The sequence below is a fragment of the Canis lupus genome, chromosome 5, assembly GCF_048164855.1.
Source record: "Canis lupus baileyi chromosome 5, mCanLup2.hap1, whole genome shotgun sequence".
Lineage (NCBI taxonomy): Eukaryota > Metazoa > Chordata > Mammalia > Carnivora > Canidae > Canis > Canis lupus.
The window spans coordinates 52062846-52078085 of record NC_132842.1 but is presented as its reverse complement, the minus strand read 5'-3'; the positions used below and the strand labels follow the sequence as shown (position 1 = coordinate 52078085).

The following is a 15240-nucleotide window of genomic DNA, read 5'->3' as shown; positions in this document are numbered from 1 at the left end:
CAAACCGCTGCGCCACCCAGGGATCCCCGATACTCTGCTTTTTTAATTGATTTTTTGGTTGGCCTGTAATGTTACCACTGGAAATTTTATATAAAGACAGGAGGACCCTGTGCTTTTTGTGATTGCAACCATGTAACCAACCCTACTTACAATATTGCATTTTTAGTGATCTTTCAGTGGCTTGATTCTAGTGATGTGTAACACTTGCAGTTGATGGTTACACACTCAGGCATTTGTATTGTTTTTTTGCCTTCGTAGAAATCAGTTATGTTAGGTGACATAGAGGTGACCAGAAGGATTGTGACACCTAGCATACCTGATGACAAGAGCAATTCCTTGCGTTGTATTTGAGCACCGACAACGAAAGCATGTACTCTTCAGCCCTTTGCTTATTTGTGGTTAAACACTAAACCGGGTAGATTTCACCCTGATTTCAGGAAGTCTCTTTTTAGCGTGGGTGTTTTGTTTCTTATGAAGAACACTGCACTGTCCTAGTGCTATATGGAGGAATTACTGGAAGATAGTAACATCAGGAGTCTAAAACTTGTTTTTATAGAAAAAGTTCCCTTTGAATAATACCCACATCCTCTGCAGTTCTCTGGGCATTGGTGTTATGTGACTGGAAGTTCCCTAATTCATACCACTTTGCCTCTTTACTACAGGGGACAGCAGTTTGCTCAGCAGATACAGCAACAGAATCCTGAACTTATAGAGCAACTCAGAAATCACATCCGGAGCAGATCATTCAGCAGCAGTACTGAAGAACATTCGTGACTTGATCAGGGACCCTAACCCAGAGCACAAATGATTATGGCTCTTAAGTGTTTGCTGTAGATAGTGGCCAAAACAAAGACACGTAAAAGAATCAGTCTGTCTATACGATAGGTTTATCATCCACAGACTTGAACATAACATGACTCCTTTGTAAATGAATGGTCAGTAGCCCTGTGGAGTGCCAGTAGAGTACTGGACAGGGTTCCATTTTCAAATCATCATCATATTTGTATATTAGACCTAATAGCAGAGTATATTTATTGAAAAGGAGGGCTGTTTATGGGTGAGTTCTCTAGCTCTAAATTCCCTGAAGCAAACTGTTTTTGAAAGATGGCGATGGCCAAGAAGAAAGGTTTCTCATGCTGGTTTAGGAGAAGTATCCTGGCCACTGAACAGCATGCATATCTGGAGAGGAGAAATGTGTTGTGCAGATTTCGTTTTGATAGTGCTATCAGGACTGAATGTAAATCACAGGGGCCAGTACTGTCTTTAATGCTGCTTGTTCTGATGGGTAACAGGGAATAATCAGAGCTGGTGGAAAGAAGCATTTGGTGCAAGGGTGGTTTTGAAAAGAAAAATAAGATGCTGTGAATGTACAGAGTGAAGGTAGGATGTTCAGGTTTTCTGCATAGTTCTTAACTAATCTTGCCTGCAGTTTGGTCTTGATAACATTAGCATGGCCAATTACTCTAAGTACATAATAAAATACATTTAGAAATCCTTAATGGTACTGTTTAGGTCCTTTGTATAAACTACTCAATTTAACTAGCACAATTTCCCCAGTGGTGACTTTACCATGGAAACTCTCAAATATACTTACATTTAAATAAGCCACTGTTTTGGCCCTCAAGTTAAGGATTTTCTAAGTGGGATTTAATTATGTGCATATAAATACTGATTTTTTTAAAACTCACTAATTATTTGATGGATTACAAAAAGCTTCTATCACTAACACTGCTTGTTCATGTAAACCTTTGCTGTAATTTGGCTTAGCATGTTGCTTTTATGCTTAATCTTAATTTGATGCAATGTAAACATAACGGGACTTAAAATATTTCACTGAAATCAGAATTCATAGTAGTTAATGAAGAAATGTGGCATTAAGTATTAATGGCATGTCTTTACAGTGATAAAAACCATTCTAACTGGAATTTCTTTTGTTAATTATGAAATTGGTAAAGTAGGGTGAACACAATAATTTCACAAGTGTTGTGACAGCTGAAAAAGAAATTAATATAAAAAGAAGTCAGTAATACTCATGATGATGAGGGGCCTTACTGTAACTATTCTCTTCAAAAGACTTGGTATCTCTATAAGGTTAAAAACCAACTTTTCCTTTGTTTCCCCCCTTGTGAGATTAGAACAGTGGTTCTGTAATTTCACTGTAAGAATTCATTAAAAATGCAGTTTCACAGCCACACTTTCCATTTTTATTTAGTAGTAAGGCCTAGGAATCACCATGTTAAATACCATACCAGGTGGTTCTGACTTAGGTCTTAGGACTCTAATTTAGAGCAAAGGTTAAGTTAGAGATTTCTACTCAGACCAGCAAATTCCTAACTGCCTGAGCACAAGACCCATAAGAATCTACAGTTCTGGCCAGAGAAGAGCAGGACTTAAATTTTAGGCCTTCTGAATTAAATTTCCTGTATTCCATCTAAACCAACTTAATTTTTCATGAGGTTAAACTCAGCTCCTAGTGTTTAAGTGTTATACAGAACGAAATACTATTCGCATGAAAGTTAGTACTGTCCTGGAAAAAAAAAAAAACGTGAAAGGTGATCCACAATTAAAAATTAGCTACTCTTGGGGTGCCTGGCTGGCTTAGTAGGTAGAGCATGTGACTGGATCTCAGGGTCAGGAGTTTAGGCTCCACATTGGGCATAGAGTTTGCTTAATTAAAAAAAAAAAAAGGCTACTCTTTTCCAGTGATAAGACAAAGTTTCTAGCAAAACTATCTTGTATATTAAATTGCTTTTAGATCAATAAAATTGGTAAATCTGTAGGTGACTGACTGGAAAGAGAGAAAATACAAATCAACAGTACCACAAGGGAAAGAGAAGACAGCACCATAGCCTTTGAGACTTTAACAGGATAATCAGAAAATACAATGACCAACTCTAGGTCCATATATTGAATAACTTACATGAAACAGATGAATTCCCTGTAAGATAAAAACTACCAAAGTGCAGTGAAGAAATAGACATCCTCCAGGAGAGCAAGCTTCAGGCCCAGAGGACTTCAGTGGTAAATTCTACCAAACACAGGAGAAATACTATCAATTCGACACTATTTCTTTCAGAAAACAGAAGAGGAGGAACACTTTCCAAAGCATTTAGCTATTATTACTCTGATACCAAAATCAAACAAAGGCATTATAAGAAAAAACACTTTTTAAAACAATGTCTTGATTTGCCAATATCTCTAGTTGGGGTACGCCATCCTTTTTATGTGAAGAGCTGGTATAGTCCTTCCATTACAAATTTCTTGTTTGTTTCTTGGTTGATACACCACCTATAACAAGTTCATTCTAGGCATTTGTCATTCTATTCAAGCCATTTTTGCTCTTCAAATACCTTTATCATTTTGGAATCACAACTGCAAATCATTTCAAGTATCTGCATTTGGAAGTATGCATTTGGATTGTGCTAGCTACTCTTAAAATTATAAGGACTGTCCCAAATACTTTGCTGGCTTGTTTGGAACAAGAGGACATTAAGGCAATGTACTAGAATGTAATTCTAGAATTTAGTATACATTCTGTTTAGGAATGACTGGCTTCTGTTAACTACATTTCATTGTAGTAGCTATAGCTGTTATGATGCTATGTGAAACTTAAAAGGTTCCTTTTATGAGGAAGACGTTTTCATTTAATGTACCAAATTGTTTATCTAATTTTTATAATATGGTTTAAACCGATCCTTTCTAAGATGACATTATCTAACCTTTACTTAAAGAATGGAAGATATGTATCAAAAAGAGACTTTGTAATTAAATCAAATTACATAGCAGCTATCAAGTGACCATTATATGTTACTTTTAAAATCTGGAACAATGAAACAGAAGGTTCAGTCATGAGAAGATGCTTGAAAAACAATGGAAATACACAAGGCAGTGGCTATAAAGTCTTATTAATCAATCTTACTCTGAAAGAAAGACAGACTTCAACTTTAGACTGCACTTTATTTTGCACAGATATTTCATTATTAGTGCAATTTAAGGGGCAAATCTCATTCTGAATATAGCTTTCACTTTGGACCAAATAATTTGTCATGGCAATAAATAATTATGCATTTAAGAAAAACCAATTTTTGTATTCGACTTAATGCATCTAACATTTAAGCAATTATATTTACATCCTTGAATTCCGACTTACCAAAATAGGTTTTTATTTAACAGCATAAGCTTTTGGTTTCCTTACAAAATATTGAAGCTTAGGATATTCATGTTGCAAATTTGTTTACAATTTTAACTTTCTAACTATTTTGTCCTGGAATAAGTAAATCACTGTGATTACATACAGAGAGTTTTGTAGTATTTATACATGATTTAGAGTTCAAAATCAAATATCAGAAGTTGGAAATCCTTTAAATATGCCTTATGAAAATAAGTGGCTTATTTTTCAATGTGAAAAAACACAGGGCTTTTTAGCTTAGAAAATTAACAGGAGGGTATCCCTGGGTGGCTCAGTGGTTTGGCGCCTGCCTTTGGCCCAGGGCCTGATCCTGGAGTCCCAGGATCGAGTCCCATGTCGGGCTCCTTGCATGGGGCCTGCTTCTCCCTCTGCCTGTGTCTCTGCCAGCGCCCCCCCCCCCCCGCCATGTCTCTCATGAATAAATGAATAAAATCTTTAAAAAAATTAACAGGATTCTTAGTTAAAAGTTAACAGAGTAATCAACAATCCAAGCAATTAAACCAATTCTGATCTGCTGTTAGTAACTGATATTTAGATGTGAGTGTTTATATGTCACCACAAACACAGGTACACATAAATATAATAACCTTGAAAACAACTAGGAGAACTCACACTGTGTTGGCAATATTAAGGTTACATAAGCACTACTCTAGTTGTCTTAAACTTTTTCTGCTGAGGAGTTAGGAAAAAAAGGGTGAATTGGAAAATTTTTAAATAAAGTATTATAAAAATCTAAAGTTTTAAGAAACAATTTTATCTTTCAGATCAAGGTCAGCAAACTAAAGCCTGTAGGCCAAATCTGGCCAGCTGCCTGCTTCTGTAAACACTGCTGTGCTCTTTTTGCCTACGGGTTGCTGTCCCACTACAATAGCAGAGTTTAGTCTTTTCCTTTTTTTTTTTTAAAGATTTTATTTGTTTATTCATGAGAATACACAGAGAAGAGAGAGAGAGAGAGAGAGAGGCAGAGACACAGGCAGAGGGAGAAGCAGGCTCCATGCAGGGAGCCTGACGTGGGACTCGATCCCAGGTCTTCAGGATCACGCCCTGGGCTGAAGGCGGCGCTAAACTGCTGAGCCACCCGGGCTGCCCCAGAGTTTAGTATTTTCAAACCACATTCCCTACTAAGACAAATATTTAGTATCTGGCCCTTTACATAAAATGTTTGCTAACCCCCCATTCTAGATACTTGCTAGGGACAGTGCCTCAAATATAGAGCTTTTGGGAAACAAAGTCCAATGGTTATCTAAAGATGTAACAGGTTGAGTGTAAGAAATATACAAATGTCCGTTTAGAATATAATTCACAAGATAAAATCTGTAGATGGTTCTTTTCAAAACAATATTTAATATTTTAACTTTTGCAGGAAAGAAATTTAAATAATAGGTACTTATTTTTGTTGTAGACGTGATCATTTCACAAAGGTGACCAATACACAGGAAGTCCTGTGAAACTCCATGAAAAGTAGAACACTGGAAGTTTTCTTCAACTCTCCACCTTAATGGCCGAAGATACCACACAGACCTGTGCGATGTCATCATATTCATACGTTCTCTTTAAGAACGTGTCTGTTAGTCTTAAGCCGGAGACACTCTATTGAGGGAAAGAGAAAGGCATAAATATCTGGGAAAGTACCAAGGGAAATGTGGAAACAGTAAACGACCTTGGGTTACCCGTGCCCAAATACTGAAATTACTGAGAAGAGAGCACACCTGCAGTCCCTGCACCGAAGACAGCAGGGTGAGAGCCAGGCAGAGGGAGGAACTTGGATGTAGCTTTCCGAGCTGTCTTCCTGAGATGCCACACCAGTGGATAGAATTGGTATTGCACATTTCCAAAACCAGATCCATAGTCCTTTCACTGCTGGAGGAATCAGAAAGACGGGAATAAATCTTGTTCCTTTCACAAAGCAGTACTGTGCTATTTCTTCCACTAGTGCCAATGAATTGGTTTTCAGGGTATCCAGGAGAATAAAAAGCAGAATCAGAAATAAAAAGCTATAATGTCATTTTTATTTCACTTAAGATAGAAACAGGAAAATAAAAGGAGATGGCATCTTCTACGGTTTAAAGTGGCACTGAGATTGATCTGCCTGTCTGGATATAAGCCTTCTGGTTCTATTATTGAATCCTGGCTCCCTGGTGCTGATCTGTTAACAGCTTTGCCATTTCTCTGGGAGACTTCCAGACATCTGTGTCTAATCTTGTTGCTATGTTTCCTTTCTATTTCTGGCAGGTACTCTTCCGGAAAGAAAAAGATAAACTGAGTCTTTTTGTTATTTAACCTAGGTTCCTTTACCATGCAGATAACACAGAAAATGACAGTATTTCTAAGTAAATATTATCCAGGTTTGTTCACACCGGAAAAGACTGCTTCTGCTTATAAGTGATATCACTAGTTTAGCTTCAACATGTTAAAAAAAAAAAAAAAAACTTTCAATGACAGTATACACATTGTTCTTCTTTTTTTTTTTTTTTTAATAGCCAGAGGCTCAAAGTAAAAAACAGTCCTCTGCTCTACCACCATTTTTGGCTACTTTCAACTGTTTCAGTTTTTTTTTCTTCCTCTTCCTTGGCTCCTTATTTTAAATACTTATTTAAATTTCAATTCGATTCTTAAGACATACTGATTTAATGATCTTTAGCTTTTATATGTCTCTATTTCTGCAACAAACATTTCAAATGTCCACTGTGTGCCACAGACCAGGTTAAATGTACTACAAGAATTTTCTCATGACGTTTCACAAAAATCCAGTAACTGTATTTTGTGCATGCGTGTGGGTGTGTGGGTGTGATAGTGGTGGTAGTGACAGGGATCCCATTTTTATACATGAGAAAACTAAAGGTCTAAGAAATAGGTGCTTTTTAGAAAATTCACTTCAATCATCTGAAGTTAAAGCAGACACCATAAGAAAATGAATTTCTTCATTTTTTACAGCAGTTTGTCATTTGGTCATTAATTGATTTGCTACACCTCAAAACATTTAAATAAACAAAAAATCCAATGCACACCTATACACATAGGGTCTTTAGCCTACACATGTTGCTGTTTAATGAGCTTCCACGATGGGGCAAATTCATCTACAATGCGAGGTAAGATATGGTCCCTTTTGTTGAATAGTGCAGAATGTAGTAAGGGAGAGACTGAAAATTATAGCAATATATATATATTCATATATATATGAATGTCACCAAGAAAAACTATATAAAAATTCGCTATCACAAAAAAGGAATGATTAACTGTGCATTATAGGTCACTAGCTTCAGAGGGAGGAAGGTATTTTTTTTAATTTTCAAGGATGAGTATTTCCTATATCATAAAGTTGGAGTAGATATGGAATTTTAAAAGAGTATACATTCAGACCATGTTGGATGGGAATTATTACTGCAATACTATCAAAATGCCCCAGCTAATAATACATTCCAAGTAGTAATACAAGTTGTACCAGAAGCAAGAGGACTGGAATTTAATCCTGTTTTTCTGGCGTCAAAGCCCTATGCTCTTTGCATCCCAATCGCTAGATTATATCAAGGCCCTATTTTCCAATCTATGATTGATTGATTCCTTGTCTTAAATTCATAACCAATTTTTATTTTCTTAATAATAAAGCTGCAATCCAGGTATAAGTATAGTTCAGGAAAATCTCTTATTACCTTCAATCTATAATATATTACTTCATAAGAATGTACTAGTTCATGCATTAGTAATCTGAAGTGTGAGGAAGTGTGAACGATGAAGAAGAGCATGGACTCTGAAGTCAAATACACCTGGTTTCAAATTCTGGCCCTATCTTTTCTAGCTCTCTCTGCTTGTCTAAGTCACTTAACGTCTGAGTTGGCTTTCCCTTGCATAAAATGTGAATAACTAGTACCTACCTTGTAGGGTGCAATTCATGAATTAAGCAAAATATAGACAATGCCTAATAAAGTAGGACCTCAAAAATAAGTAATGTATACAGCTACCAAAAGAACTTTACAGTATGCAACACCAACATCAGAAAAGGCTTACGTCAAGAGGAAATTTAAGACGGCATACTCAAAAGACTTTAATTTCTTTGACGTAGGCGAGGAGCAAAGGATACCCATCCACAAACACTGCCATTACCTGCAGTTTGTTATTTTACAGGTAATATGAAAAGGTTCTTCTAGGTTTACGGTATCTGGGATTGCCTCCAAAGACAACCTAACATCTCCATAACCTGGAGCCTAAGAGAAAAAGCAACACAGTTAACATACATCTATTACAAAACCTTTCCACTTTAATAAAGGTACCACACTAGCCCATGTACTCAACAGTTGTTGTTTCTCCAATGTTTGGAGAAAATACTTCTCAGTCATTCTTACTGTTCTCCGTTCTAACTTCTTTTGCTAATATCGTCTGTGGACCAGCACTGTGGACCCTGTGTTTGCTATGATTATTCCATGTTCAGTAGAGATCAAATGAATCTCAGAGGTAAATAGTAAAGACATTTCAGTATGTCTGATCTTAAAGGGATGTTTTCCAAAAATCCTATAGCTTATACATACATAACTCTAAATAAGGTTATTGCCAAAGCAGGAAGAGTAAGATTGCTGTGAAAAGATCCAAGAAAACAAACATGTCCGTTAATGAGACACTCAGGCAAGGAGAGACCAGAGAAACATCAAAGCTTGGAACCTCTATGGCAAGATGAGACCTAACAACTATATTTTAAAATAGGCTCAGTGGGGTGCCTGGTGTTTCAATCGATTAAGTGTCTGCCTTTGGCTCAGGTCGTGATCTTAGGGTCCTGGGATTGAGCCCCGCCTCAGGCTCTCTGCTCAGTGGGGACGCTGCTTCTCCCTCTAATTTTCCCTCTATGCTCTTTCCCTTTCTCAAATAAATAAAAATCTTAAAAATAAATAACTAAAATAGGCCAGTGATAATCTTTTTTTCCCACAGCGAAATTAAAAACATATATGTGTGTGTGTGTGTGTATATATATACAATAGTTAATATTCAGCACAAAGGGCATACTCCCACCAGTAAGAGAAAGAGTACTAGAAGCCATCCCTACTTTAAGAGCAGAAATTAGGTAAATTATTCAAGTAATGTTTACAAGGTAACTTTAACGGGTCTCACTTTCTGATTAGACAACTCAGATTTTCAAAATCTTTAAAAAAGTATGAACTAGGGGCACCTGGGTGGCTCTGTGGTTAGTGTCTGCCTTTGGCTAAGGTCGTGATCCCGAGGTCCCAGGGTCCCACATCACGCCTGCTTCTCCCTCTGCCTATGTCACTGCCTCTCTCTCTCTCCGTGTGTCTCTCATGAATAAATAAAATCTTAAAAAAAAAAAAAAAAAAGAAAGAAAAAGTATGAGCTAAGTTGGTGAATTTAAGTCTAAGAGTTTCAGGGCATTGCAAAAAAATCCTTTAATGTAATAGAAGTCAGATGAACAGAGAGCATGAAATATCATAGAAGGGAAAAATTGGTGAGCACTAGAGTTTAATTTCCATTTGGTAAGAGTAACAAACCATGTATTATGGATCAAACATTCGAACATTTTTCATTTATCATAATACCGAGTTTCTACCAAGAGATCAGTAAAATTATTAGTCTTTTATCTCTTACTCACTGGTAATATTAGCGCTTCTTATACTGCTGATTTTTAGTGATGCACCTAGGAAAATTTAAGCTGTCCTAACCATCTGCCCCTCGCACACCAAAACCCCCTCAAATGTTTTCTCTAGACTCACCATTCGCTGAAGTTGGCTGGTCTGTAATCTTCCCCTTTCACCTAGATTTGTTTTCCACACTATATCCAATTTTCCAATTACTGTTACTCCTTTAATGATGCCTGCTTTTTCTGCAAACTCTTTCTTGGGTTTTAGGCAGTACAAATACTGGCGTGTATCCATTGGCTGCAAATATGCTCTTGACCCAAATGTAGTTACACTGAGAGGGGTGGAGAGAAGAGAGAGAGAAAATTCTCTAGAGTCTTTTAAAAGAAAAACCATGGCTGTGACTATTCCTTTGGACAGGAACTGAGATTTACCATCCAAATATCTTAAATAGAACAGTTCAGTGGTTTCAACACAAATGAAAAATGACAGAACTGAGAGGATTTATTTTCTTTGAATTTTTTAGATGATATGGAAAATCTTTAGGTTCTTTATATTAGAATGCAATATATTACCTAAAATACTGGATATGTATCAGTTAACTGAAAAAATGCAATAGCAATCAAACCCAAAGTATCCTGTCCCGGTTCTCTGTAATTACTAAAGAAAGTCATCTAGAAGAAAAAACATACCATTATAAATGACATGATCATTTTAAAAATAAAAGATCAGAGAAAGAATGGAAAGTTACTGTTTTCTTTAGTGGGGATATAGAAGGCTACAAACTTTACTGAATTGAACCATCATAATAAAAGGTAAATGTTTCGTTCTTGGTGAATAAAATCAGGTATTTTCCAGATATTGCCTTTTTATCCTTATTAACATCAACTTTATATTTATTCTTCCTTTTTAAAATAACCTACAAAAAGACATATGTATTTCATTTCTGCAAAACAAAACAAAAAATCAACACTAGATCTATTCCTATGCTCACTCCTTTTAATGTTGACAGATTATTCTTAAAGCTCACCCTTCATCTTTATCCTTTCTAACCTCTCCATCATTCCTTCCTATGCCTCAGTTTTACCATTTGCAGGAAAGGTTGAACAGTTTCAGATTTATGTCTCTGAATTATTCTAGAAATTAAAAGACTAAGTGCTTCAAAAAGTAAAATATAAAATGCAAATGGTTAGGATCTTTATTATATTTTTATGTGGAGGGAAGAATGGGTGAAGCACAGGAGATTTTGGGGGCACTGGGACTATTTGGTATAAGAGAGTAAAAAGGTGGTTACATGTCACTGCATTTGTCAAAATCCACAAAAGGTAGGACAGAAAGAGTAAACCCCGAATGTAAACTATGAACTGTAATGAATAAAAGTATTAATACTGGTTAATCAACTCTAACAAATGTGCCACCTTAAAACAAGATGTAAGTAATAGGGGAACTATGAGTAGGGGGAGACATGTGAGGAACTCTGTGCTTTCTGATCAATTTTTCTATGCACATAAAACTTCCCTGGGAAAAATAAAGTCTCTTAATTAAAATACAAATTACAAACCATCCAAGAGTAACAAATGTTAGAAGAGTTCACATACTTGAAAACAAACACTTCATAATTCATATTTACCATTCTCCAGCTTGGCTGACTGAGTTTAATTCTGCTACATTGTACATTATAGATGGTTCCAATGAAACTTTCTCCATAAACATGGGCGAGGTTGTAATATTCTGAATCTGGGCTTCGAGAAATACTTCATCAGTCTGAGGATATGAAAAAAATATCCACCAAAGTGTAATGGTATTTAAAATATTTACCTCAACAAAAATATCTGATCTATACGAAGAAAAAATATTAACCACAAATGTGATTAGTTCATGCCTGCAAATCAAAGTTATCATAATTAATGCAAGAAAAGAAATCTCTCATCCTAACGTAATTAACAGGGGCAAAGTCAAGTGTTAGTTAACTGATAATTTGTCAAACAATGGATGGGGGATAACTATAACAGTTTTTGTATCAACATCCAAAACTAGTTATTTAACTGGAATTTCATTCACAGATATCCTAAATCTTTGAGTAGGTTTCTAAACGTTAAAATGTCATTTAGTAGTATAAATATACCTATGTACCTATCATTTCAGTGGTATGTTAATATAATTAGATCTTCATTATAATATTCCATCATAATATGGTTTCCAATGGTCATATTATTTCAATTTAGAAAGTATAGAAGCCACCAGTACAGTGAATAATCAATATATTTTATAATCTTATAGGATTTAACTTTTTATTTAAAGCAATTTGTTAGTGGTCATTTGCGATTTCTTGGTTCATCTTAAATATATATTTAGGGTTAAAAAAAGTACTTGATAATCATGGAGCTTCCAAATCAAACATAAGGTATTCTGTAGCCTTAGAGAAAGATTTGAAAACTAATGCTGTTTGGCAATATTGTAATGAAGGGGTAATTTAAATATGTAGTTTTATAAAATTTTTATTTTCTAAATTTAGGGATTAAAATTTAGATTATTTATACTAAACATCCTTCTTTTTATGTGATTTGTCTCTTTTTGTGTGTTTATATAACTGAAGAATAGGAGAACTTGGTTCATTTTTGAAATCGACTTATCTAAAAAATAACACATTAAGGATATTCAATTCAGTAAATAAAACGTTTCAGAGTCATATACAGAAATAAAAAAATATAAACTATGACCCCCAAAATTTGGCAGTTAATATAAAATCTAGGAAAATGGAAATCATTTGCAAAATTGTAATAATGAAGTTTAGTGTAATATATTATCTAAAACAGATTGTTTAGGTCTTGGCACATGTGCTCAAATGAAAATAGAAATACAGTGATTTATCAGTTTAAAATAATTGCCACTTAAAGGCATTGTTCTGTTACATTTTCTTAAAAAAAAAAAAGGTAAATATATCCCATCAATCCATTGCTTTAAAAAAAAAAATAACCACAGGCCCACATTTCAAATTTAAAAATGCAATTTTCTGCTTACGTTTAGGAAAAGCTTAGATAAAATGAAAGAAAAACAAGCAGCATAATGGAAAATTAAGTTAGTTTGAACAGTTAGTACAAAGTAATTTGACACTTGAAAAATTAAGAATTCTGTGCTACAACATTAAGATGTTGTTATTATGCAAGTCATGTTATTATAAGCAAATGCTGCTTATATTAAATAGAAACTTGAAAATATGACTTTAGCCAACTTGGGAACATCTGAGGTTCTTTTGATGTTTACTTTACCCAAACATAAAACTAAAACCACTGTGCATTTTAAGATAAATTTCAACTAGAGAGTTTGCCTCAAAGAATTAAAGGATGGTAAAGAATCTTATGTTAAGATGTTGAAAATCCCAAGGCTATTTTAAATAAGGTTAACATGCCTCTTTTAAAAAACACCCAAAGGAAAAACAATAAAAATGAGTGCATAATTGTTTCAATATGACAATTTAATCTTCAATCTAATTTTTTTTCCCAGAGAATAAAACAATCAATATAATATAAAAAGTACAAATTAGAAACATCTTTTAAAGTCACACAAGTGGTATTCACAACTAACTTTGTTTTTCCACTATGTTTTGTAAAGAGAGATTAATTAGGCAGAGTCAAAAAGTGGTAAGTAAGAAAAGCATATAAATTTATAATAAAAAATCAAATTACCACAGAACTGAGGTCACTCTAATGGAAAAATAAAAAAGAAAAATTAGAAAAATCAGAATTAAATGTTAAAGAAAAAGAATAACTAACTTTAAAATAAAATGCATTTCTGCATTTTTTTTTAATTTACTAAACAAGACAGCATTAGTAAAACAAGGAAGTAAACAGAAAGTACAAAGGAATATGACAAATCATTTTTCTAAAAAGGTGAAACTGCTATGGTTAAATGAATAGAGAAGAACACTACAGGTGAATATTTAAACAGGAGCAAATATTCAAGGACACATTTGGGCAAGAAAGGTATACCCCATGCGCCTTTCAAGTTCTATAATTCTTTACCTACACTGTAATTCTTCATGGATACTTAGGATGGTTATACACTACCCTCCACAATCAGAGTAATACACACTGTACAGCTTCTCCTTAATTTATCTAATAATGGAAGCATTTTTTCAAGGAGCATCTTCTGTGTTTAGAGTTCCATGCATTACACTTGAGGAAATGCTGGGCTAGACCACATCAGGCAACTGAGAATTTATTCTTTTAATATATTTTATAGTTCATCTTTTTTTTTCATATATATTTCTAAGGCTACTTATTTATCAAGGCTCATCTAAAATGTTGCTTCTTTTGTCCAACCCACTGCTAAAAATACTTTTTCACACCTCTTTCTTCCCAGAGTCTAAATACACTTTATGATCTAGGGGGTGGTGCTTACACTGCAATTTTGTAATGTTTGTCTCCTCCACTAGATTTAAGTACCCTGAGGATTGGGAGGATGTCCAGTTTTCTTTATTTATCTCTCTCTTTTTTTTTTTAAAGATCTTGTTTATTTATTCATGGGAGACACACACAGAGAGAGGCAGAGACATAGGCAGAGGAAGAAGCAGGCTCCTTGGAGGGAGCCCAATGTGGGACTCAATCTCGGGACCCTGGGATCACGACCTGAGCCAAAGGCAGATGCTCAACCACTGAGCCACCCAGGCGCCCCTCTTTAGTACCTGGCATGGAGCTCTATCCCTATCAGGTGACCCAATGTTTGAATCCTAGTTGCTAATGTCACCAATCTTCCTATTTTAGAAGACTTCAACAAAGTTTCTCATAAATAGAAAAATTTCTCATTTGAGACAAATGTGGGGCTGATAAAAGTCAATGAGTAAGAACTATGGCATAGAATAATAAATATCACCTACTGATATCAGTTTGTTTACAAACTCCTACAAGTTACCTTAATTTTCTAGTTGGGGTCAAGAGAATCTGCTTTGTGCTAGGCCGAATAGTATTTGCCTAATAAGGTAATCAATATCTTAGAGATAGTGTTCTAAAACTATTTGTTCACTCTTGGTTGTTAAAGAAATCTCCATTTTCAAAGGTTCAGAATTTCACTAAAATTTTTTTAGCTGACATTTGTTGGCAACGATTTCAGATTATGTTTACATATAATGCTAACTGAAAAAGGCAGCAAACTGTGTTACTATGATTATAAAAACAATACTGAACATAAGTGAGTAAAAACTGAAAGAGAATATGAATTAATAAAAAGCCCATTACTATTTGGTGTGGTGCAATTGTGGGGATTTTCCCCTTCCTTTTTGGGGAGTATATAACTTTTACAATACTATTTATGGAATAACTAGTAATTTTAAAAAACTGTAGGAATCATTCTAAATATTAGTATTATAGAACTATTTGACAAGTATCTTAACAGACCACTACAGTTGCAGCAGAGAAAGACCTAAAATAGTTTAATATGTGTCTTCCTAAGAGCCAATTATAAGAAAAGAGACCCACA

At 34.8% G+C, this 15240-nt stretch overlaps 2 protein-coding genes across 14 annotated transcripts in view; one reads left to right on the top strand and one right to left on the bottom strand.

Annotated features, from left to right (window-relative positions):
- Positions 1 to 6095, top strand: part of SGTB (small glutamine rich tetratricopeptide repeat co-chaperone beta) — a 47241-nt gene extending 41146 nt beyond the window's left edge. For 2 of the 6 annotated variants that reach the window (XM_072826671.1, XM_072826670.1), the window contains one exon: positions 663 to 4082. In XM_072826671.1, coding sequence (XP_072682772.1) covers positions 663 to 774 — 112 coding nt within the window. In that variant the 3' untranslated portion in view covers positions 775 to 4082. Of the gene's footprint in view, positions 1 to 662; positions 4083 to 5591 lie in introns of those variants that run through there. The other 4 variants (XR_012031299.1, XR_012031301.1, XR_012031300.1 and 1 more) reach the window with 4 other exon arrangements.
- Positions 3938 to 15240, bottom strand: part of TRAPPC13 (trafficking protein particle complex subunit 13) — a 38733-nt gene continuing 27430 nt past the window's right edge. For 2 of the 8 annotated variants that reach the window (XM_072826661.1, XM_072826665.1), the window contains exons 8-12: positions 13452 to 13469; positions 11396 to 11529; positions 9901 to 10099; positions 8291 to 8391; positions 3938 to 6049 (exon numbers count right to left, since the gene is read on the bottom strand). In XM_072826661.1, the coding sequence (XP_072682762.1) occupies positions 5764 to 6049; positions 8291 to 8391; positions 9901 to 10099; positions 11396 to 11529; positions 13452 to 13469 (738 nt within the window). In that variant the 3' untranslated portion in view covers positions 3938 to 5763. The remainder of the gene's footprint in view (positions 6050 to 8290; positions 8392 to 9900; positions 10100 to 11395; positions 11530 to 13451; positions 13470 to 15240) is intronic. The other 6 variants (XM_072826666.1, XM_072826667.1, XM_072826662.1 and 3 more) reach the window with 6 other exon arrangements.